This window comes from Theropithecus gelada, chromosome 2 (genome assembly GCF_003255815.1).
Source record: "Theropithecus gelada isolate Dixy chromosome 2, Tgel_1.0, whole genome shotgun sequence".
Lineage (NCBI taxonomy): Eukaryota > Metazoa > Chordata > Mammalia > Primates > Cercopithecidae > Theropithecus > Theropithecus gelada.
The window spans coordinates 176,419,986-176,446,056 of record NC_037669.1 but is presented as its reverse complement, the minus strand read 5'-3'; the positions used below and the strand labels follow the sequence as shown (position 1 = coordinate 176,446,056).

The window sequence follows — 26,071 nt, the reverse complement described above, 5'->3', positions numbered from 1 at the left end:
CTGGGGTTTCTTAAACAGTCTGGTTGTAGAGAAGCAGTTTACATTTGCTCTTTAGCTGAAAAATCAGGGTTTATTAATCATAACAATTTCAATTTTTTTATTTGCTTGCAACTTTTTTGGTCATTTGTTGCCATGGCAACAAATCATGTATTGATTCAATAAGGGCATCTTGCATTTCTTAGAATACTGTAATTAGATAACCAATTTGTAATTAAGTCAAAATGAAAACTGACCTTTCTCCTTGAGATGATATAACACTAACCATTTCAAGAACAGAAGATTTATGCTTCAAATGAACTTAAATAAAGTTTAAGAAAGTGGAACGCTGCTTCCTCTTGAAAACTATCATCTTTTCTCCTTGTCAGTAATACAGACATAACAAAACATCCAATGCATTGGAACATAGGAATTTCAGTTGTGTATTCATATGACATTCCAATGTAACATACTGCTCTGTAGGGTAGATATTTGGTGCAATCCATCAATTATTAAAATTCTGTCAGTGCAGTGGTGAGATTTCAGCATGCAGTACAGACGTCTGTGCTGAGAAGCAGAAACAAATAACCAACTACATTGACAAAGTCAGCATTTTTACTTCTCAGCAAAAAGGGAATTCCTAATTTAGTCTAACAGTGCTGTCTTCTCAGAGTCTGTTCAGGTGAACAACAAAAGGCAAACAGAAATGCTCTTGCTTCCCTACATGGGGTGTGACAGCTTTCCAGGAGATCCAATAAGTTCCCAGGGTCCAATGAAAGAAATCTTTTTCTTTCCAAAACACCAGAATTATAATCCATGCAAGGAGATGTCTATCCTTTCTTCCCAGAGTATTTTTTTCTAAATCTACAAGCACATTACTTAGAAAATTAAATGTCCAAAGAAATAAACTTAAACGGCAAACTGTAGAAATGATATGCTTATGTTTTCTGTTCTTCTTTCATGCCTCTACTGTTCCCTTTCGTTCTCTGTGCTATTTCATTTCTCTCTTACCAATTGTTACCCCTCCAGTTTACATATTCATCCTCCCTAGCAAAGAGATCAAGGACATTGTGCTCTATTTTAGAACTTTAAGGAAGCGCTGTTTTCAAATACAAACTAGATTGAGATATTAGAGCCCTTCAAGTCAAGCCTGAGAGAGAACCCAAAGGGCTTCTAGCCTAGGCAATGCATCTTCAACTCAGGAGTCAGTATACGTGCTTGGTGATAGGGGAGGTATATTCCTGTACAATAAAACCTCATGCATGAAATTATCATAAAGTGAGGAAAGAGAAAATGTGATAGAGAAGAAAACTTGCAAGCAAATTGGAATTATGGGCAATATATTTGAGACATAGATTTTGACACCTTGAATTTATTTGTAAAGTAGTCTACAGTTATTGAAAAAATGAGATTCTCAATGGGCATTTTTTTTTAAGTTTTAGGTGTTGAATCTTTAGAAAGTAAGTGAAATAAGTACGAATGTAAGCAATTTGTCTTGTTTATAGCCACAGAGTCTCTCTCCACCAAACTCATTAGCAAAGTAAGGTAATTAGCACTATGAATGTGGTAGAAGTAGATGATTCTCAACAAAGTTGCTTATTTTTAGCTTTCTACTTATAACAGCACTCATTTGATAAAACTGGGATAATTTAAAGCATAATGAGAAGTTTACTAATATAATTAAATAATAATTTATTGAGTGCTCTTTATCAGAAATTATTTTAAGAGCTTTAATGCCTTATGCCATTTAATGAACAAAACATAATTATTTATGTATTATTATGTTCATGTTACACATGAGAAAACTGTGTCTCAGAAAGTTTACATAAATAACTCAGTACCCCCTTGCTAAGAAGGGTTTCCTATCCTAATGAGCTCAAACAAGAATCCATGCTGTTAATCGTCAAGTTCCTTATTAATTCTTCTCAGATTCAGATTTTTTGATTTGTAGTCTAAGATAGCTTAAATATTTTTGTATTTTAGTATCATAGGGTGATTTACCCTCACTTTGATGATAAAATTAAAGCCAGTTGGGTAAAGTTACTTATGTAATATGGACAGCCAACAAGATTATTACAGGGCAATGATTGATGGTACAAACTCTGTGTTTCCATGACAGTGTTTAGCCCTTTTCTCCATCTAAAAGATAGCGAAGTGGTGGGTGGCCCAGTCACTTCTATTTTTCCAGGAATCCACCCCAGCCATAAACATTACAGTTAAACTTAGTGGCCTAAGCTCAAGCATGATGCATAATCTAGTCATGGGAAGAGATATGATATCAGCTCTGAGTAGGAGCCACAGCAAGGAAAATCTAAAGTACACACACATGCACACACACACTAATAATACACGCACAGAAATAATACATGCAAACATGAGGCTGAAGCTGTACTGGGGTGCAAAAGGAGGTATTTGAAAAACTTTGTAAAAGTCTTGAGTGACAGCTGAAATAAAGTCCCATACAACCATCTTCCCTGCCCGTAATAGATCTAGAAGTACTGAAGAATCTTACATAGTTTGATATCTGGCAAAATACTCAGATTTTGCCAGATGTGCACTCATTTTGGTCACAAAGAGATGATGTTAAAACTCAATAAGAGGGCTAAGTTAGCATTAGTGCTTTATGGATGAACACATTTTTGAGAAGGTGGTTGTTTCCTTCCAGAAAGTCTCCTCTTGAGAACTTTGGCAGCACTTCTTTCCTTCTCCTTTGTTGGCTTAGTCTTTGCTATCCTATGTATTGCTTTGGCAGCACATACTGAATTTTACCTTATGACTTGGACAGAAAAGTTTAGCCTGGATTTGTTGCATATTGGTATGATTTATAGAACATAGACTAGATGAACTCAGAAAGCCCTCAAGGTGTGTAAATAATGGTAAATAAAGGGCTTTGCAAAATATGGTACAAAGTTCTGCTGTGGTAAACTACATATATTTTATTCTTTAAATAAAAAAACCATCAAAATGTTTGGAGCAACATGAAAAGTTCCTTATTTAAAAAAATAAAATGGACACAGCTGAAATATGAAAGCCAGATTCTCTAATTTTTTGAGTCCAGGAAATGAATGCCTATGTGTTTAGCTCCCTGGTCTTTACTATATACTAACTTATTTACATTTATCTTCTAAAGGGGTTAAAATTTAGCACTGCTTCTTCCTTGTATAATGAACATCTGCAATAATAATGAGGACAATGGTAATAATAATGCACAGCATGTATACTTTTTTACATTGTCTTTACATATGATCTCTCATTTGATCCTCACAAAAGCACTATAAGGTATATAGTGTCAGAAAAGGAAACAAATGCACAGAGAGTATACCCAGAAGATTCACCAGAGACCTTGTCACACAACTTCCAGTCTAGGGCTCTTTCTCCTGCCTCACACTCTCATGAGTGTGTTGCTTTTGAAATCTCTATCTCACACTTCTATAGAGCTAGAAAACCTGGAAGACCTAGGCAAAGATAAACGCAATCATTAGCCTTCAGTCTAGATTCTAATGTACTACGTCATGCTTTTCACTTGGAATTGATGTAATATTGTGCCATAAAATGGGAAATCTAGCAAGTAGAAAATAGAGTTTGAATATTTTGCAGAGAGAAAATTTCCACTAAAGAAAAAGAGAACTGCTATAGTTAATTAACATGAAAATATTTACACTCCTTGCCATCTATCTATATAACTTCATCTATTAGCAGACAACTACCTTCATATTTGAAATATGTTGCTTCAAGTCAAAATTTGTCTATGATACTCCAAATTGTCCCTAAAGCATATCAGACTGTGGCCAAAGAGAGAAAAGCATATCAGAAAGAGAAGGGAAACAAAGAGTTTCCTTGTAGAATAAATTTAATTGTCCGGAGTTCTGAGTTCCTACATAAAGTAGAAATTCCTCATGCATAAGAAATGGTAGACTCAGCTTGAATGGCTGATTGCTATTTCCTCTAATAAAGTTTCCACACACTCTCTCTCTCTCACTCTCTTGTTTTGTCACCCTCTCTCTTTATCTAATTCTATGTCTATGTCGATCTCTAGCTATCTATCGTACATGCTTTTGTAGAATTTCAGGAACAGCTTTTTATCTGGAGAATATGGCTGCCTGAAAGAGTTACATAATATAACAAAAGCTTTACCCCAAAGCTTCTATGCATTCCAAAAGCTTGTACTTGGATAATAGAAATATTAGCCTCAGGTGACTGAGAACACTTACTGTTGGTTGCATAACGTATGGCGGATGAGGCATCCATGAAGTACTCTGGACCTATGCATCAAACAGCATTTATTAGCACAAAGCAATCATAGAGAGAACTTGGTTCTTGTGTTCAGTGGAGTCACACTAGGTCATAAGAAAGTGGAGTCCACCTGACTTTACAGTTAATTCGTCCTCAAAACCAAGGGTAAAAAGGTAATTCTTGGACTTGATTAAATTGGTCACTGAAACAAGGTAAAATGTAAAGCAACTTCCTATATCAATGGAGCTGACTTCAGTGCCCACATAGCCCAGGCTGGGTCTTGGAGCATATTTTGAGGTTGACGTTGAAGGCTAAAGTTTTAGGAGGCCTCAGAGACCATTTGAAGATCAGCTCTCAGGGATGTCATGGCAAGTAATGAAGGAAGCGAGAGTTGACTGCTAAGACTTTCTCTTTTTCTGTCATCTGTTGTAACTTCGAATGCTCAAGTGATCCCATTTTAGAAATATGTTCAAGTGGTAAAAGTTGTGGTAAGAGCTAAAGAGATAAACCAAAAATTTGGGGCAATTATTTTGGTTTAACCCAAGTTAAACACGTTTGTAATTATTTTCTCTCCTGGTAATTGGTATAAAAATGAGATGTCAGCCAGCCAACTATTCTTAAATGTGCCACGTGTCAGCCAAATGAAAAAGTCAGCCCATATAAGCTGAATGTCACATGGAGAACTCAGAAGATTTTTTTTGTATACTCACACACACAGAATTGCCAAAGCACTTTGGACTGAAAAAACCTGGTGAAAGGTGAGAATCAACAACATAGATCATTGCTGTAATCTCTTCTTTTGAGAAAAGGGAGCTAGAGTTAAATTCCACTTATGAGCCCTCCCAAGTAAAATCGCTCTTCAGTGAATATTTTATTCATGTCACCAAAGTGCTCTACACTGTGGCTTAATGGGTGGTCTTGGCTGGAACAGAGGCCATGATTAGAAAAAAAAAAAAAAAAAAAAAGGAAACACACACACACACACACACACGCACACGCACATTACAACCAGGCAGGCCTGCAGGAAGAACAAAAACTGAACAGCACCTGCACATAGCCTCATGGGTCCCAAGGAAAGGCAATTAAGAAATCAGCCATTCAGAGACCCTCTAATGTAATTCAAATGAAAAATCTATTCCATTTGCCCACGGATATGTTTCAAGAATCTGAGTGCAGAAAAAGAAAGAAAATGATCTGCTTCAGGGGGAATCGGTTAAGGAAAAGTGCACATAGTCTTAAGTTTGATTCTCTGACAGCTGGGATATCCTGAAATGAAGTATATAGTGACTGAACAAGGCAAAGCTTCACTGAATTAGTAGCAGTCAGCAGCACTACAGTTTTACCCATTATATAACATCCACCCCCACCAGCTGCAAAATTCAAGAAGCACATGCATACACACGCTTGCATTCTCTCTTTCTCCCTCCAAACTTTTAAGAAATGACACTAGACACTTTCTACATGCAGCATATATATAGGCATTTTCTAATTAGAATTGGAAGAACTGTTTGAAGAACAGTATTAGGTAGAGAGGAGATTAATATCACATACGTAATAACTCAGAGGAATAAAATAAAGAATATTGTTTGAGGGAGAAATGTGACTATTTTAATCCACCTATGTACTTGGAATTAACTGGCTATACTATCTAGTTGATGACACACATTGAGTCTCAGACTTTCCAGCATTTCAACATGCGGAACCCCTGAGGTCTCTTTTGGTCTCTCTGGAACTGAGAATGAAATAACAGCAGGGAATAGGAACAACTTTTTACCACTTTGATAATTTCTTCTGTTTCTTGGGAAGTAGGATTTAACATCTATCTATGGAGCTTTACCAGGACAACCATGACAAAATGAGATGACAGTGACAAAATATCCTGGAGTGAGTGAAGGAATTGCTAGAAATGTGCTTTTAGAAAAGACACAATAGGGAACATGAACAACCAAAATAACAGACAACAAATCAAATAATTTCCCAGTGGTGACAGACTTGTATTAAGGTTGGTTGGAAAGTAGCATAATCATGAAAACTCAGCAGGAAGAATGAAAAGCATAGTGGATTTTATTATCCAGTGAATTGATGCAAACAGGCTCTTGAAAGTATAGACTAACTCATAACTTGAGTATTATTACATTAAGATGTGATTAAAGTGTATGAGAAATGTTTTCTTTTCATTCTACTGTGTCCTTTTTGCCTCTAAATAGTGTATTACTGCAAGAAAGATACCTCCTAAGGTGCAGGTAAATCGGACATACCTGGTATGTGGAGACAGGGGAAGCAGCAATGAATGGCGTGATAGATGTCTGTGGAATCATGCGGTTGGTTGCAATACTGTACGGTGAAGAATAAAATCTGCAAACAGAAAACAAAAAAAAGAAGATTCACGAAGTTGCTACATGCCTGGCCTCTAATCAAATGCTCTCAAGTACCTATGGGAAAGACATATTTCCACCCGCATGTTTTTCCACCAACCAATAACAGGAATGTCCAGATTTATACTATTTGAATCCACTAAGAGAAATAAGTAGCTCTGAATGAAATGACTTGGAGTCATCTTATAAAATTAGCTGCACAAAATCTTCCTTATGCCAGGTAAGTTTAATACTGTCTCCAACCAGCAGGAGGAGAGAAGCTGAGTGTTGTTTAAAAGGCTTTGAAAGAAAGTCAAAATGAAAGCACCAAGCTTTACAAAAGTGACTGATGTTACAGATACAGGAACTGCATCTGTGTCTTCAGTCAGGAAATAAAGACCAGTTCCTAGAATATTTTGTGTTAGGCATAGGTCCATGCCCTCATGCAGAAAATACTTTCTCCATGAAAAGAGAAGCAACAGGACAATTTGAATTGAGGTTGGAATAGGAATGCCTTCCGGATTACGTCAAGGCACTGGCAGAGACACTGAAGACTATATGATACGCTCCTATAGACTCTGTAAAAACATTGAATGTTCTAGTACTCTAGAGCCCTTCACTGAACGATTGTAGAATGCTACAAGATCAGGAATTCACAAATCAGAGGAGGGATGATTCTTCTGGAGATCTATTAAAGGGTAGCTTTTGGATATGAAAATCAGTGAAATGTCCATTTCTGCCATACTATACTGTCGAGTCCATGAGTTATCGAATGCTCAAATCCTTCAGCAGAATTTTAAATTGTGTTTCCCCCATGTCTTACTGGTAAGTGAAAGGCTAGAGTGACCAGCCACAGAACAGACAAAACCAGGTTGCCTGAGATGGAGTATGTCAGCGATGTGAGGATAGGTTGGAAAAATGCATGTGAGAAATAACGGTATAATTCTTTCACTTTATTGTACTTTCAGCAAAACTCAATTAGTATGGTTTATTTTTTTAATAGTATGACTGAGCTTGGAATCTGTGAGACAAAGATTTCATCCAACCTCAGGGGTCACTGATATTTTAAATAGAGATTTTCATGAGTTGCCTTTCTAAGAAAGCATCCCACGAGACTCCCATTAAATATGGGAGGACTTGAATTCAAGGTTGTCAGGATTCAAGGAATAAATTCTTTAAGCTTATTTTGTATAAAAGTCTTCAAGCAAATATATAGTCTTAAATGTACTTAAATTATAGTCTTAAATGTACTTTAACTCTTAATAATGATTTGATAAGATCATACTCTTTTGGGTAAAAAAAATAGTGTAGATGAAAAAAATTATCCCATCATACATTACATTCTTACTATCCATACTCACCAGACCCATAAATTTATAGTTGTGATGTTTAAAAGAAGCCACTGACTATACACCTGATAGAATGACAAAAAGAGATAATGCAAAGTTTTTTGCTTTTAAAGACAATACTAACAGCTGACAAGGATGCAGAGAAAGTGGAATTCTCATTCAATGTTACTGGGAAAGCAAAACATTACACCCATTTTGGAAAACAGCTTTGCAGTTTCTTTTAAAACTGAACATATACATTCCCTATGGCCCAGCAGTCCCATTTCTCCATACTAACCAAAATTAAATAAAAATTTTGTTTATGGAAAACTTTAATCCAAATGTTTATAGAGACTATTCATGCTTGCCCCAAACTGGAAACAACCCAAATGTCCTTCCTCTGAATTAATAATCAAATTGTGGCACATCCATACAATGGAACACAACTTAGCAATAAAAGGAAAATAACTACTGAAACATTCACCGTGAGGAATCTCAAGTAAATTTTGCTAAATGGAAGAAGTCAGACTCAAAGGGGTATATACTATGTGATTACATTTATATCACACTAGGGAAAAGGCAAAAATATAGAGGGGTGGAGGAAGGGGTTGATTCCAAATGAGCACGAGGGAATTTGAGGAGGGGAGATACCTGTTCTACATCTTGATTGTGGTGGCGGTTACATGATTGTATGTATTTGTCAGAATCATAGAACTGTACACAAAAGAGAGTGAATATACTATACGTAAATTATATCTAATAAATCTGATTTTTTAAAAAAGATAATTACTATGTAAGAAAACACTCATCTTTTCATTTTAAAAAATTATTCAACATTTACTATATCTAACAAAGATGGGTAAGATTGTAAAATATCCCTCTGAGTTTCTTTATTTAGTCACTTAAATTGTACCATATTTAGGTATTAATCAGCCTAAAGCTCTCCATAGACTTTCCATTGCCATGAAAACAAATGTTCAGTCCTTGCACTGGCTAGCACAATCAGGCTATTGCCTACTTCTCTGATATTGTTTTCTTAGCCTTTTCTCCATAGCCGACTAGGATTCAACCAAACTACTTTCTGTCCTGTGATCTCATCATTCTCACTGTCGTCTCTACAGTGAACTTGCAGTTCTTTCTACCTAAAATGCTCGCTTCTTCAACGTTTTATAAGGCTGCCTCTTTTTCATTTCTGGTCTCACTCCACTGTCCCTTTTTCAGAGAGGATTATAGCTAAATTAGCAACTGCCATGTCTACCCCAATTGTTTTCTATCCCTTTCTCCTGATTTATTTGTATAGTTCTCTTATCACTATCTGAAGTGGTAACTTAAAAAATTCTTTTTATATATTATGGACTGAATGTTTGTGATCCCCTAAATTTACATACTGAAGCTCTAACTCCTTCTGTGGCTGTATTTGAAGATGGGGTGTCTAAGGAAGTAATTGGGGTTAAATGAGGAGATAAGGGTGGGGCCTTAATGAAATAGGATTAGTGTTCTTTTAAGAAGATCCATCAGACAGCTCACTCAGGCTCTCTCACACGCACACACTGAGGAAAGGCCATGTAAGGACATTACAAGCCCCAGGAGTTTGAGACCAGTCTGAGCAACATGGTGAGACCCCATCTCTACAAAAATACAAAAATTAGCTGGGCATGGTGGTGCATGTCTGTATTCCCTTCTACTTGGGAGGTGAAGTGGGAAGATAATTTAAGTCCAGAAGATCGAAGCTGCAGTGAGCCGTGATTGTGCTATCACACTCCATCCAGCCTGGACAAGAGTGAGAGCTTTTCTCAAAAAATAAACAAACAAACAAAAAAGGTGGCAGCCATCTACAATCCAGGGGAAGAGAGCCCTTACCAGAATCAGCTACACTGATCTTGAATTTCTACCATTCAGAACTGAGAAAAAGATAAATTTTTGTTGTTTAAGCCACCAAATCAATCAAGCCACTTTGTTATGGCAGCCTGAACTGATGAATACAATGTATTGACTATTTCTCATTCTAGAATATCAGGTCCAAGGGGGCTGAGTGTATGTCAGTATCGTTGCCTAGAACAGAGCCTGGGAGATAGTAGATACTTGATAACTCTACGTTGAATGAATGAATAAATGCAGAGCAGCTTGTGGAATTCAGCAGTGATTACCATACAGGAAGGGCAATGCCATGGTGGCGGGACCATAGGAGAAGGGTCCCTGAAAGAGATAGGAAGCTGAGGAATGACAGCCCGGAGAAGATGGTCCAACATCACATATTAAATGCTAAGAGGAAGCTTAAATAATGTACCTACTTTCTAAGCGTGCAGGGGCATTAGAAACTAGAAAACAAAAACAAAAACAAAAACGAACAACAGTCCTTTTCTATGAAAATCATGGTTTGCATTTGAAAATTCTTCTAGGTCTTCTCTTTGACGATCTTATTTGTGAGGCACTGAACAGTATTTGAGGCTCATAATGACACGTGAAGCATCCAAGGCCACTCAACAAACAGCCCTCCTTATACGCCGTGCAGTGGTTTAACTTCTGGTAGAAATCCAGGTTCAGCCTCTTGCACAGACAAAGCAAACCACACATTACATTTTAGCGTGGCTGGTCTATTTTGTAAAATGTGCCAATTGGAGTATTAAAAATGAAAGCAATAAAGATTGGATTGACAGGCAAAGTTTACAGGAAATTCTATGGGGAAAACAGAGAACAGAAACATAAAGAAAGCAGCCAAGTAAACTGATACTAGCAAAAGGAACCCTTGGGGGAAAATTTAATGCATTTTTGTTCTATCTGCTCTAATCCTATCCATCAAACAAGAATTACATTTCATACTTCCCAGCAAATTCCAATACTGCCACTCAACTCAGAGAGTCATTTAGAACTGAAAATGTTCTGGGAAGAACGGACTCGGCATACCGTCTTGATCTCCTAATTCTAGTATTCTGAAATAAGCTCTTCTCAAGTCCAAATATACATCCTGTTTAAACCATGACAGGAGAGGCTACCATTGCATCTGAGGCTTAGAGGTACCATATCTAAAGAAAATACACGAGGCCAGACTCTAAGGAGGGAACTACAGAATGTGTTTCCAAATCTCTCAGCTTTTTCTCAGTACCTGCCATGGTCAGGGTTTGAAAACATTTTCACACAGGCATCACATTAAAAAAAAAAATAAAAATAAATAAATACTTCAAGCAGAGATGTCATGCTATTGGGGAACTTTCTAGGCAGAATAACAAAATGAGGTAATTCAAAACATGTGAATTAATGTTTTTGTATTTGGTAATATATGCACTATTCATTACGCCTTGCAAATGTTACAGAAAATGGGAATGAGTTGTTTTACAAGTTATTTTCCTGGTAAAAGTGTACTTCTTCACGAAGATTCACATGGCATTATGTATATACCAAGTGCCTCTTTTACACTTAACCCACTGGTTCTAAGCTACAGGTGATTTTGCTCTCCAGCAGACATTTGGCAATGTCTGGAGACATTTTTTGTTGTCACAACTGGAGCAGAGTGGGGAGCTACTGGCATCTAGTGGGTAAAGGCCTGGGATGCTGCTAAACATGCTACAATGCATAGAACAGCTCCTACGGCAAACATTTTCTAGTCCTGAATGGCAGTAACATCAAGATTGCGATACCCTGCTTAAGCATATGAGCTAGTTACTTCTGGGGAGGTTTCTTTTACATGAGCAAAAGATTAAATACCAAAGTGGATAAGAGACGTAAACTAAGTATGATCCACGGAAGTCTAAGCTAGTCTTTGAAAAACTTAATATTTTCAAGGAATGCAAAGAATTACTTGGTTCTTTGGCATTAAAGGCAAGTGTCCTCCAGAAATCCAGAAAATGCAAATCTAGGTCACTAATAGGACATTATTTTGCCTGCAGAAAAGTCATCTTCAGGGGATTTGGCAGTCAGTAGCAATATGGTAAAATCTTACTTCACTGACAATAAAAATAACATGAATATATCAATAACTCCAGGGTAGATTTTTTTTTTTTAACTGTACAAAAAACAAATCCTATTTATGCATTGAAATAAACAGCACTGGCTGTGTTTCATGTCCACAGGCAATATTGTTACGGCTAGAACCATGAATACTATCCTCAGGGTAACACAATAGTACAAGATTAATAAGTTATTGGTCATTTTTATTGTCATACCAACGTATCCTTCACATTAGATTCCTTTCCTAGTATAATAAGATAAGGTTTCCATATTGCTTAATATCAAAAGCCCATATAAAGCAGCCAGCAAACCAATGCTGTACAAAACATTCTTTTTCACATCTCCCCCAAGAATATATTTTATTCAAATAAAGCAATCCAAGAGGCTTTTACACAGCAGCTCTCAATGAAAAGGGCACAGGAAAGATGAGATTTTGAATATGGGAGGGAATATTTCCCACCTCCCCTGTTCATCTTTGAAAGGATGGAATTTCATATTGGATTGCTAAGAGTAATAGGGCAATAGTGAAAACAAATTATAGAGTTTTACCAGATAGTTCTAAGAGAATGGACATTTTTGTTCTTGTAAGTTAGCCTATAGTAAAAAGTGCTAAGATTTTTACTTTTCTGTTGTGACTCAGACACTTCTTCACTCTACCTTTCAGTCCTAGATAAAAGTGATATTAATCTAATTTTTTAAGTGATAACTTGTATAGATTCAGGCAGATGACAGAACTGACATTTTCTACTGCCTAAAATGCAAACAGCACAGATTCACCATGGTGTAGTTATGAAATGTTTGTTCTTCCTTACCTAAGAATCAAGCTAACTTCGGGAGTCCTTATTTCAGTTTCATGTTTCTGTATTAATGTGAAGGTTATGAGATTCAGGCCATGTAACTCTTTACATAATTTAACCTACTAGCTACAACTCAGACACATACTTGCTTAAGATACTCAAAAATCCCTATGGCTTACTTTACAGCTAGAGGATTCCATAGGATCACAAAATACGTCGGTCAGCTAGGATGTGGCACCTCTCCAAGAGGAAAAGCTCATGTCAGTGCACTATCAAGAAGCCTTCCCAATTCCTCTTCAGAACACAATTGCCTTTCCTGCACGGTCCTATGGAAATAATTTGCTTTTTCTTTTTGAAAAAATATAAAAAGGCAAACATTAAAAGACAAGTTTCCCTCTCACCCTATTTCCCACTACTCCGTTGGCCCTTCCCAGATAATCACCATCATGCTTTCTTGTGTACTCCTTCAGAAACATTTTATACATACAAAAGTTAATATAGACATATATCTTATAGTACTTTGTGGTTTAATCATAATAGTTTTGCATTCTATCTGATAGTAGACTTGTATATACGTCCATTGTTCCTAATATGATGTGAACATTTTCTTTTTTCTAATTTTAAACTGTAGTATAGATAGAAAGTTGAAAAAAAATGTGTTAAGCTTATTGAACTCAAGTGAATCAGCATTAAGCAATTTTGAACAATATTAACTGGATTGGAGTAAGTTTCAACTACATCTTTGGATAGATACCCTGTGTTCTATGTAAAATGGGACCAGGCTCTTCTCTACAGTAATATTTACCTTTCTGTTAAGTTACTTATCTCTAAGTTAGATTTGCTGGCTAAATTGAATACAGCAATGGGAATGAGGAATAATATACTTTATTATGGACACTTATGTTAGGCTCCTTGGTATGCTAAGTAAGTTGTTTAAATCAGCTTCCACATGTCTAAGAGGCATGTCCCAATGTTAACTCAAGAAACAGTATGTTGAGAAAATATTTGTGTGACATCTCACATGCATAGAAATGGTTGTTCTACTGGTGTCCTACTATTGGGAATGTTACCATATAAAGGTAATGAAACCAAAGATAAGCAAAACCCTTTAAAAATAATTTCTATAAAGAAGTATCAAATAAATAAGATTAATTAGCTACAATTCTCCTATTTCTTTAATTTCTGAATTAAACTTTCTATCTTCTTATTGCCAACAACACAATGGATAGCCAAGGCTTCCAAAATTCCATTCTTCACTCAAGACAGAGAAACTCATGGGCAGTTTGGCTGCTTTGGGTGAAACTAGAGGTAATATTTTAGGAGAATTAGGTTAAGATGTTACATGGGGACAGACTGACTTGATGGCTGGGGAGGAGGATGGTTTCCCTGAGGTCAACTTGCTGGAGCCAAGCAGATGTCATCTGTCACATTTCTTAGTCCTGATTTAGCATTCACAATACTGAGTTAAACAGTCTATGAAAATGAATAAGATATGGTGCCTATCTTCATTGAGTTATATTCTAGCAGAGAACTATTATAGATATGGGTATCAAGAACTACATAATAAAAAAGACTAACTGTCAAACCTATCATGGTAATGCCAAACATAGGGCAACAATAAAGTCAACATTTACATTGATCGTTATCTTGTACCACACCAGGTTCCTTTAATCTTTACAAAGCTTTATGAAAAGGTGCTGATATTATTATCTTTATTTCACAGAGGAAGAAACTAAAGTATGGACAATGGGTCCATAATCACACATCTGGTAAATGACAGTTTGGATGCATCCCTGGGCAGGATGATTCTGAAGTTTTCACTATTAACCATTGCTTAAACTGTTTTCTTATGACGAATAGCATAACTAGTTCTGCCTGGTATGATTTAATGATGTTCTTGAAATGAAGACAGTACTTTAAAAAAGTGTATTATACTTTTTTAAAAAAGTATATTATTATGTAGTTACTGATACCCATATCTATATGGTGTGTGTAAATGTGTATGTGTGTGGTGGTGGGGTCATGGAGAGTGAGTTTTACCATATGGGAACTCAGGCAGAGAGAATTCCACATTCAACAAGACACAGAGGTACAAAGTAGCATGGGATGTTCCAAGAATCACAGACAGTCCAGTTCAGTGGCAGTAACCAAATTATGAAGTTCTATTTGTACTATCTGGGGGAGTTTGAGTGTTGTTCTGTAGTTAGTAAAGGCCACGTAATACTTTAAGCCAAGTAGGCAGGTGATTTCTGTAGTTACATTTGCTTAAAAATTATTCAAAAATCAATGTGAAAATTGTTTGTTGGGGGAGGTATGTTAAAGGGAGTAAAAAGCTTAGTATAGGTAGGAAATGGTAATTGAAGAAATTCAACCAGTGGCAGGGAGGAAGGGCTGGGTTGAGAATACACATCAGATATAGATTGCACAAATCTTAATGACTAGTTTTATTGTGAAGAATGTAGGATAAGAAAGAGCCCGGAGGAGTGGAGATCATACCCTAATGGCTTTAGAGAGAATTTAAAACAAAGGAAAACAAAATTTGATATGTGTGTTTTGTTTGAATTTGTGTAGTTTGTATTACAATATATTGATGAGGATAATGATCTCAGTTTGGGACAAAGACATAGTAGCAATACCTAGTAAGCTAAAACCACAGGTCATTGATCTCTGAAGCTAGTTACACACTTGAAGTATAGACTCGGGAGTCTTACTTTCCTGAAAGCAAGAGAGGTAGACGAGAGCAACTAGAAGAAAGAAGGTGAGAAGAGACCAAACCCTGAGTAAGATTAGTAAAAGTGGGTAGGAATATTTGGTGCACAGGAAGTACTGAAGAGAGGGACTGGTGCTATCATTAGCAGCAAGACAAGAAAATAAAGTTAGGAAAGATAATATGCCTACTTTCAATGGACTAAAATTATTTATTATATGATATTAGATATATGATATTAGATAATATAATATGAGATAATATAATAGTATATAAAATCTCTTGATTTGGATATCTTCAGCAGCTTAACTGTTTGTTTCTTGAGGAAAATAATATTCATTGTTGTAAATATCTAAGTGGGTAATGGCAGAGGGTGAACCATTTTTGCAACTCTTCAAATAGTTTAAAGGATACAATGTTAGAGTGTTAATGTAAGGTATAGAGACATTTCATATTTCAGGTGATTTAAGGTTGACAGATGTACCTGTAGCAACCCCAATAGGATCCAGGGGTGGTAACCTGAAATGTCAGGTGGAGACTTTGAGGAAAAAAGAGAAATGTTCACTGTGTTCTAGGCTGTCCTCGCTGCCTTGAACATTGCACTGCCCAAAGTTCACTTTGGATTTCTCAGATTAGGAGTTGAAACCTCGATTTATTTTCTATTGTCGATTTGTAATAATTAAAGGTTTTTGGGAAATTATGTCTTTGGAGAATTTTAAACTGTTCATTAGAGAATGATTGATTAAAGTCATGCATAAGAAATTATCATTCCCTAACTTCAGTTCTACATTTACCACTGACTCTTGATCTTTTTTTGTCTTAACGAGTCTTAGTTTGTCTTAGTGAGACTTTGTGAGTCTTAGTGAGACATTAATCAGGCATGTTTGAAATTGAGCATATCATCTACATTAGTCCATTTTCATACCACTATAAAGAACCGCCTGAGACTGGGTAATTTATAAAGGAAAGAGGTTTAATCGACTCACAGTTCAGCACGGCTGGAGAGGCCTCAGGAAATGTACAATCATGGCAGAAGGGGAAGGGGAAGCAAGACAACTTATCCACAAAGCGGCAGGAAGGGATGAGTGCCAAGCAAAGGGGGATGAGCCTCTTACAAAACCATCAGATCTTGTGAGAACTCACTATCATGAGAATAGCATGGGGGAAACCACCCTCATGATTCAATTACCTCCACCTGGTTTCTCTCTTGATACATGGGGATTATGAAGATGACAATTCAATATGAAATTTGGGTGGGGACACAAAGCCTAACCATATCATCATCTATCTTCACTTTATTTCCTTGTCTTTCTGCTGATACTACAGGTTCACTTTCGTTTCTCTCTTTTGCCATCAAATATAACATCCAGTTTTAGTTGGTCATTACATGTTGTCAGGGCTCAGCTCAAGGCATCACTTGTTCAGAGAAGTTTTAACCACTCAAGCAAGACTAGACCATTCATAACACCCTACAATTCACCATTGGGTGTTTATGGTATATAAGTAATAAAATACTTTTAACGTTGATTTCCTTTGCTACAATGTAGATGAGTAAAGACTGGTTGTGTCTTATTCACCAGTATGTCCCCAGCCCTTGATGGATAACCCTGAATGTAGGATTGTTTGGTGGCCACTTGCTTAATGCATGATTGGAAAGTTTCTTCAGGTTGTCTCTCCTTCTGGTTTCTTTCTTCCATTCATACATGGGCCACTCTAGAACAAACTCTTACACTTCTATAACTGGACTATTTTAATATCCTCTTAATGATGCTTCCTACTAAGAGGATTTTCCTGCTCCAATATAGTCTTCATTATTTATATCGCACCACTCTGTTGCTAAAAAAGAAACAATAATTACTTCCCAGGCTTAGGAAGTAAAAACCAAATACTTGAACTTCCAAATCTGGCACCAAAAAAAAACGTTCTAAACTTATAAAACTCCTTCACAAGAAACTTTCACCCCAATAAAACTTGTTGGATTGTTAATCTCTACAAACTCCACTTCCCTTCATACCAGTCCACTTTCTCAATAAGCATTTTTCCTTATGTCTATCCTTGATAAACTAAGTCATCCTGGATAACCTATGTCAAATCTCATTGCTTCCCTGTAACCTTCCCTTTGTCCTAGCTGGACAAAGACAGCAGGCTCTATTTAGTGTTACAGACTGGCATTTGATTCCCAGCTCTGCCTCGGACTACATGGCCTCATTTTCTTATCTGAAAGTGGGATATTAACACTCACCCAAAAGGAATATGATATAAATAAATGAAATAATTCATATAAGGTATTTTGATATGACTTTTTGATTTTGCTTCAGAATCATCCAGTTGTAAAATACATTTTGGGGCAACTGAACAAAGTTGAAAAATAATCTGGATAATAGATGATATTTTGAAATTACTACTGATTTCATTTTATGTGACAATATTTTTATCATGTGACTAACGTCTTTAGTTTTGAAGACGTAGGAAGTTAGAAATATTATGTTTAAATTTTACTGTGATATGATCCAGCAAAAAGTATCAATATTTCTAATTAAAAATGCTTAACATCATTTTAATTTAATAATTGACTACATAATTGTGTATAAAAGTTAATTGTTATTTTATTTATATCCTTAACAATCTAAGCTTTATAAATGCAAAAACAAGTTATGTCTGGGTCACTGCTGCATCTCCAATCCTTGGCACAGAGCCTTGGGCAACAAGATACTTTTTACAAGTAGATACATAGATAAATACTATAGACAGGTAGATATGTAGATATATACATAATACATACTATAGAAAGGTAGATACATATGTATATATAACACACACCTGCATACATATGCATGCATGTAAAATATTCTAAAATATGAATACTTATTGAATCTAATTAGTGGGCATACAGGTATTTTTTGAACTATTGTTTCCATTTTCCTTTGTATAAATTTCCAATATAAATTTCTAATTGTAATCACATGTATTCATTTGAAACTATATGCCACTAAATTACAAATATAAAGTACTTTGCACATAATATGTGTTCAATAAATGTCATTCCTTTCCATTATAACATCTATTTTCAGTCACTATCACACTATAGAATGCCTTATTTTTTACTTTCTGAGTTCATTATTTATCTCCAACTATATAGTATAATTCTAGAGGACTTTCTTCTCCATATCTTTACTTCTTTCTACACACCAAGTTTATAGCACCTTGTTGGAAATAAGTAAATGCCTATTGGATATATGAAAAGATGTCCTTAATTTTCACTTCTAGAGGGAAATTTTAATCAACTCAAGGACAAAGGACTATACTCCTACCCTAGTCTACCATTAATTTTTACTTTTTCATGGATGAGTAGACTGTGAGCCTCTTGAAGGAAAGGGTCTCATATCATACATGTTTTTTAATCTATAGAACATAGTATTGTGCCTGGGATACTTACTGGGTGTTTGTTGAATGACTGGATGTATGACTGCCTGAATGAATAATATAAGAATAAGAGGTAATTATTTAAATACTTTCAATATTGCACAGATTTTCTTTAGAGGCAATTGACAAAATAGAAAATGAAGTTTAATTCATTCTACCCTCTATGTTGATCTTCAATGAAGTCTTCATATCGAGAATGAAAGACAGACTACTGAAAGCCATGGAGATACCAAAATAAAAGACAGTGAAAAGAAATAAGCAAACAACCAAAAAATAATTATTGGCAAATACAAGACAGCCTAAGCAAAGATATTAGGAAGTAAGAAGAAAGTTTCAACGAAAGATATTTAGAAGTCACAGAATTTTAGAGATGCCACACCATGTAGTTTCACACTTCTTTTTCAGAGGAGGAAGTTTAAGCTATATGACTTGTTCTAAGTAGGTGGATACAAATTTCCAGATTCTTATTAAAATGAAGATGCAGTCACCTGAGTTACTAACTTGACTTTCCTCTATTATCATTTCCCTGATCACTAGAAAGAAAGAATAAATTGACTTGGGCACACAACAAAAAGTGTTTGAAAGCTAACTCTAGAGTTATTATTCTCTCAGTCTAGCTTAACCTGTTCTCCAAAGACAGAGAAAGAGGGAGGGAGACAGAGAGGAAGGGAGGGAAGGAGAGAGAGACAGAACAGGGTTTAATGTGGGCAGAGGCATTGTGAGAATGGGAGATCAGAAAAAATTATACGAAGAAAAAAATTACAATGATGAAAAATGCTTGGTTTAAAGTTTGTGTTTAAGGATGTAAAACAAAAGCAAAACGAATTTGAACATTTTTCTTTGGTGTTGATTCAGAGCTCAAAAATCTATTCACAATTAAAACAGAGAAAAATGTGATCTACTTACCCATTCTGTATGGCAGCTGTGGGGTCATAGGTCAAAGCCATGCCAGCCTATATATAGGACAAAGAGGGAAGAAAACAAATCTTAATGTTTTTATTGTGGTGCCCAAAACATTTAGTACACACAAAGACTCTTATCATTACTTTCCATGATTTAAGTTTGTTTTCTTCTATATATATCTCTATCCTTACTGCCAAGACTAACATTTTTACTATCCACAAACCAGAATATATCAGTGAGTTGGGAGTTCATGTTATACATTCAGACATACCAAGAAACAATGCAGCTTGGATGATTTCCATTTTTATTTCTTAAAACATCCACTGTCTAACCTCACTTTCTTATAATTTCACACTATTGTCAAGAACACCTATTGTACGTCTCATGGCATGATAAAAAAGTAAGAACGAATCCTGCAGTTAGGATAAAAATAAAAGCTACTTAAAATGCATTCAATCTTAAAGAAGGAAATGTTTAAAAAAGTATTTATTTAAAAATAGACCATATGCCTAAAGGGTGTGTAGGTAATGAGTCCAGAGTGCTTGTTCGATATATTGCTATTTCTTATCTTAACAAGAGTGATAGAAAGGGGAGGTCATTTACATACGATGAAAATTCTAGAACACATGGCTAATAAGGAGGTAGTTTTGTTTTGTTTTTAGGAATAAGACCACCTCAGAAAAAGTACACTTCTCTATAACTGGACGTAGTTTCTGAAAAGAATATAATCTTCATGAGTGCTGATTCACAGTCTACCTTGTTCCTCCATGTACATCATCACATTTGATCCTCACAACAATCCTATGAAGTACGCAGGAGGAGTATTTTCTCCATTTTAGAGATGAAGATACTGAAGCTTGGAAAGGTCAAGTGACTTGCTCAAGGTCACATATTTGGAGGCAGAACCAGATTTCAACCCAAGTCTTCTGATATGGGCTCCTTTCCATTCCTTGGCTATGACATTGGCCCAATAATTAAATTAGACCTGAGTATCATATCCAACAATATGGGGACAGTTTCTCTGTGGCCATATGGGCATGCTATCCTTTGTTTACCAGGACTGTCAACATGGTTAATACTTACAAAGCTTACAATGTTGAATGGAATTTAAAACTGTCCAGGTTACCTTTAGGGTGGATTTTTTTTTCTTTTTTCAAATTTAAAACTGAATTAGATCAACATCAATGTCCTGGCTTTGATAGTGTACTATAATTACTTAAAATATAAGAATTGGGAGAAACTTAGCAAAAGGTAAACAGGATATCACTGTACATTTATTTTGTAACTTCTGGTGAGTCTATAAATTCTCCAAAATAAAAAGTTAGAAAAAAAGTGGATGAGCTATGAAGACTTTTGTAAAGGATAAGAAATCACAGACATTTTAAAGAAAACAAAATACCTTTCCTGTTTGAGGTTTTTTTTTTTAATTTTTCCATTGTGGTTGAGGATGGTTTTCTTGTTGGGCTCACTGAATTCTTCAAATTTAGCTTATAAATGACATGAAAATTCTCAATCTTCTAACAGAAGGCCTGATGTACAGTATAGCCTGCTGTTTTCAGCTTAGATTGCATGCATTCTTTCCATAAATAATAAATTTTAAATTATTATGAAGATTGGTATGAGGAACAAAAGTGTAGAGCAGTATATGAACGGAATTGGTATAAAGGGATTGGTATAAATTGAAACGGAGTTCACAAACAGAATTGAAATGACTGTCAGAAGTTAACAGAGGTGCACCGAGAACACATGTTTAATGATAACTGTGTGACCTCTTTAAATTTAGGAATCTCATTCATGTTAAAGAAATATGCAACTGATAATATGACAAGCTGGAGGACTGAGAAATGAGAAGAGAATACAACAACAGAAATGAAAAAAGGGATTTTGTTTTTTGGAAGAGGCAAAAAGATAGTGGTGTGAAGATGAACAGAGATTCTAAATTTAAATTCTTCCCAGGGATGAAGCCTCTGCCACATGACCGGCTTGAGGTTGGCCATAGGCTGAACACAGAATGGAGCTGTCCAGGGCTTAGCTGAAACTCTCTGGTCTCAGGAACTGGAAAGGGCAGTTGTAAAAGCTTTCCATTTGGAATTAGATTTCCCTCTTAGGAACACTAAGTTTCTCTCCCCTAATTTATCCAAGATGTGGCACTGCAGGTGGAATAAAACAGGTGGGCTTTATATTCAATAGAGATATTATTAGTGAATGAGAGATTTAGGATGATAGTCATATCTTCATTCTACTAATTATCTCAAATCATTTAAGTCCTGGGGACTTATAGGAAGCCTTCCCTAGTCAACTGCACATTTACTTCTTTTTCCTTGTACTTATTTTCCTACAGTGCTCAGAGAGACCAATGCTATCCAGCCCCTCCTGAATTATGAACTGTCTTGAACATTCACTTTTTATGTCATGCTTAGTTGTTCTGGCCACTTAAGAATTTTTTCTTGCATTTTACTTGAATTCCTCATAGATTCTAGCTAACCAAACAATTCTAGCTAGGAATACAGTAATTATCTCTTTGTTCAACACACATTTGTTAAGGAAAAAATCCTACGTTGACCTCTTTCTTCATCTTAAACCCCCATCCTATCTTTCAGAAGATGGAAAGGAATTGACATCAGTAGGGTGCAGTGGAAATCATATGTTTTGAAATCAGACAGACCTGAGTTCAAGTTCTAGCTCTGTTACCTTGTAACAGTGTGACTTTGGGCAAATTATTTAACCTATTTGAGCCTCAGTTTCCTCAACTGTTAAACAGTTTAATAATACCTACCTCAACAGATTGTTGTGAAATTTAAAAGAGATTATGTTTGTAAAGCGCCCAGCACAGTGCCTGGAGACAAGACTCATATGTAAATATTATAATACAAAGCAATATGTGCCATATGCTTTATGAGTGGTATGGATGGGGTGCAGATGAGAGAGGCTGGGGGTGAACAGATAAGGCATGTAGAGAAGTACAGGTGAGCAGAACCTAAAAGATGAGGAGGATTTCCACAGATGGAGAAGAGAAGTCAAGGCCAGCTCAGCCAAAAGAAATACTATGAAAAAAAGTATGTAAATAAAAATGGAAAAGTGAGTGAGCTATTTTCAGTAGAACATGTGGAGGGGAGAGTGGGAAATAAGACTCCAAAGGTAAGGACGGAGGATCTTGATTGCCCAGCTCCTCTTGCGGAGCAACTGAGTATTTTTGAGCAGGGATATTATATACTCAAAGAGTGATTGGGGAACAGGAGTTAGCATGAGCGCCCTGGAAAACACAGGGTAAATCCAGAGGAATGAGCAACTAGAGTAGGTACCTTGGGAGAGAAAGGTGGGAAGAATCTAAGGTGAGATTTTCATTGCAAAAGGGTAGGGAATGAACACAAGATTCACCTACTTCATGATTTTGCCTAGGGACAGTCCTGTCTCTGAGTACCTTTGGCAAGAGGAGACAACAAGAGATAGTGTCAGGTCATATGCATTTGGAACATTGTGGGTAACAGCACGGCATGAGTTAAACAAAGGGTTGTTTGAAACTTAACCCATTGGCTGAATATAATAGCACAATAACTAACACTTGGATACATCTGGTTTCCACTTCATGTGTAACAGATTGTTGAGTCATAATTCTAATTTGGTCTTAATGCAAATTTTGCATTCAATTTCCTTTTGTCTCTTTCCACAAAAGAAAAAAGGAAATCGATTTTGCTGCTCTGTCGAGCTACCTTTATACTAAGCTAGAACCATGAAATCATCATTATATAATCACTAAATATTATGGCATGTTTACAAACTCAAGAGTCACACAAAAAGTAAAATACCTTGGAACAAAATGAAAATGTCACACCACGTATGTAGAAAAGTGATGCTTAATCATGTCACTTACTTTCAAAAAGGAGTTATTAGATTCAGAAATATTTTCCATGTTTCACGTCCATTATTTGTATATTAGAGATATTCATAGTTTATTTAAAATAAAATGGGGCATTTTTGTCATTTTTCAACAACAGGTAAGTTTTAATTTAGTATTTCAGCCATATTAGGACATTTCTAGGTCTTCCAGACAGGATTTTTACTATGGGAGCTAAATATTTTGGAAGAAAATATTTTCAATAGTATATTGGAATAATTAGGGGATTTTTATTTTTAACAAATGCATCTTTATTTTTAATAAATTCACTGAGACAAATCAGTTGACTTAGGAGATAGCTATTTGATATTCATAACTGTAAATGATTAGGTTATATCAGGAGGTAATAATTATGGAAATACTGCTTAAAGAGTACACATTAGGGAACAGGCATTGCTACTTCAGAAAGATTCCCCAGACTGCAATGCTTGGTCTTACTTGAGGAGCAGAGAATCATTGACGATAACAAAGCCAATATGACGATGGCCTGAATGACTTTTTTTTTTTTTTTTTTTTAACCATTGTTGAAAGTATTTTTAGACTGCAAAATAAATGGGGATCAAAAAATTGGGAGCAGCAAAATTTATACAAACCGATACAGACTGCAGTTCCTGGACAAATAAAACATTGACATTTTAGCCTAATATTTCTCCTTTTCTTAAGGTCTGGCCTCATACATAATCGGGTAAATTACAAACAAATAATTATAAAGATTTCTCATCTTCTACAATCAGAATTAAAACACTTTAATAAATGTATAGAAAATGTTGAATATTTTATTAAATATTGTATACTGAATTAGCACAAGTTGAGTTCAAGAAGCTAATAAAAACAAATATAATATTGTTTTCTGGATGTTATATTTAAAGTGTTTATTTCTTGCAGTGAACTTTAACAATATTTACAACTGTTCACTGGTTATGATTAAAATTCAATAAAAATAAGTTGATTAAAAATTATGTATAAAAAGGGGCTTAACATTATGACTTATAAACATCTAGGTACTGCTGCTGAAGTAAAATTTCACTTAACTTTGCTCATATTTATTTGATAGTATTTCTATTTGGAAACCTTTAGTGAACAAGTCATGATACAAAATTATGTGTACAATATGTATTGAAAGCAAATATTTTAAAGATCGCTGACTAGAAATAAAACTAAAAATGAATTTCAACAAGATGTTAAAATACTGGGGTATATAACTATAACATGTATTTTTTTTTTTTTTTTTTACTTTAATGCATTGTTTTGACTTACTTTTATTTTTACTTTAAATATTTTAGAGACAGGGTCTCACTCTGTTGCCCAGGTTGGAGTACAATACAGCTCACTGTAACTTCGAACTCCTGGGCTCTAGCAATCCTCCTGCCTCAGCCTCCTCAGTAGCTGGGACTAGAAGTGTGCACCATTAAGCCCAGCTAACTTTATCAAAAAAATTTTTTTTGTAGATATGGGGTATCACCGTGTTACTCAAGTTGTTTTCAAATTCCTGGCCCAAGTGATCCTCCCGTCTTTGCCTCCCAAAGCACTGGAATTACAGGCATGACTTTTGAGTTTTAAAAGTTGTATGTAATAATATTTCCATAATGTGGGGTGAGGGAATCCTTTAATTTATAATATGTCTTCTATGACTTGTCTTAAAATTTTTAAGAGGAAAAAAGGGCATATCATTTATGAAAGTAATATAGGTCAGAGACCTGATTCAGAAGTAAGCTTGAAAATGTCAGGGTGCATTTAGCTTTGCTGGGTCAGTAGAATACAGAAGTAGGAGGGAATGGGATTGCTACAACCAGAAGGGTCAAGGTGAGAAGGGGAAGGAGTTCAGTAATAAAGAAAGAAAATTCTGGGGAAATGATACAGTGTTTCTAGTAGTAGAAACCAGTAAGAATTCAGAAATTCAAATGGCTACACACTGGCTGAGAAATTGAGGGTCTCATATGTGATACTAAAAGTGTATATGTCTAAGATATTCAGAGAAAACAATAAAAATCATCAGTGATCAGAAACCTACTAGATCAGGGGTCTCCAACCCTGGAGCTGCAAACCAGTAGCCATCTGTGGCCTGTTAGGAACCGGGCTGCACAGTAGGAAGTGAGCAGCAGGCAAGCAAGCATTATCGCCTGAGATCCACTTCCTGTCATTTCAGAGGGGCATTCGATTCTCATTGGATTGGGAACCCTATTGTGAACTGCACATTATGGGGATATAGGTTGCATACTCCTTTTGAGAATCTAACTAATGCCTGATGATCTGAGGTGGAAGAGTTTCATCCTGAAACCATCCCCCTCCCCAACACCCCTGTCAATGGAAAAATTGTCTTCTACAAAACCAGTCCCTAATGCCTAAAATGATGAGGACCACTTTACTAGATGGCCAACATTAATTGGTCAGAGAAAGAGTTTTTAACTTTCTTCCTGTTAAGGGAGAAACTAATCTTGGAAAAAATATGCCCAGAGCAAAACTGAGGGCAATTTATTAGTTCATTTGCTGAAAGGGGATATGAGCAGATC

The 26,071-nt window shown here is 35.7% G+C and overlaps 1 protein-coding gene across 5 annotated transcripts in view; it reads right to left on the bottom strand.

Annotated features, from left to right (window-relative positions):
* Positions 1-26,071, bottom strand: part of RBMS3 (RNA binding motif single stranded interacting protein 3) — a 760,896-nt gene that overhangs the window by 114,723 nt on the left and 620,102 nt on the right. For 3 of the 5 annotated variants that reach the window (XM_025375203.1, XM_025375206.1, XM_025375204.1), the window contains exons 8-10: positions 19,670-19,716; positions 6,468-6,564; positions 4,188-4,238 (exon numbers count right to left, since the gene is read on the bottom strand). In XM_025375203.1, coding sequence (XP_025230988.1) covers positions 4,188-4,238; positions 6,468-6,564; positions 19,670-19,716 — 195 coding nt within the window. Of the gene's footprint in view, positions 1-4,187; positions 4,239-6,467; positions 6,565-19,669; positions 19,717-23,048; positions 23,088-26,071 lie in introns of all 5 variants that reach the window. The other 2 variants (XM_025375205.1, XM_025375208.1) reach the window with 2 other exon arrangements.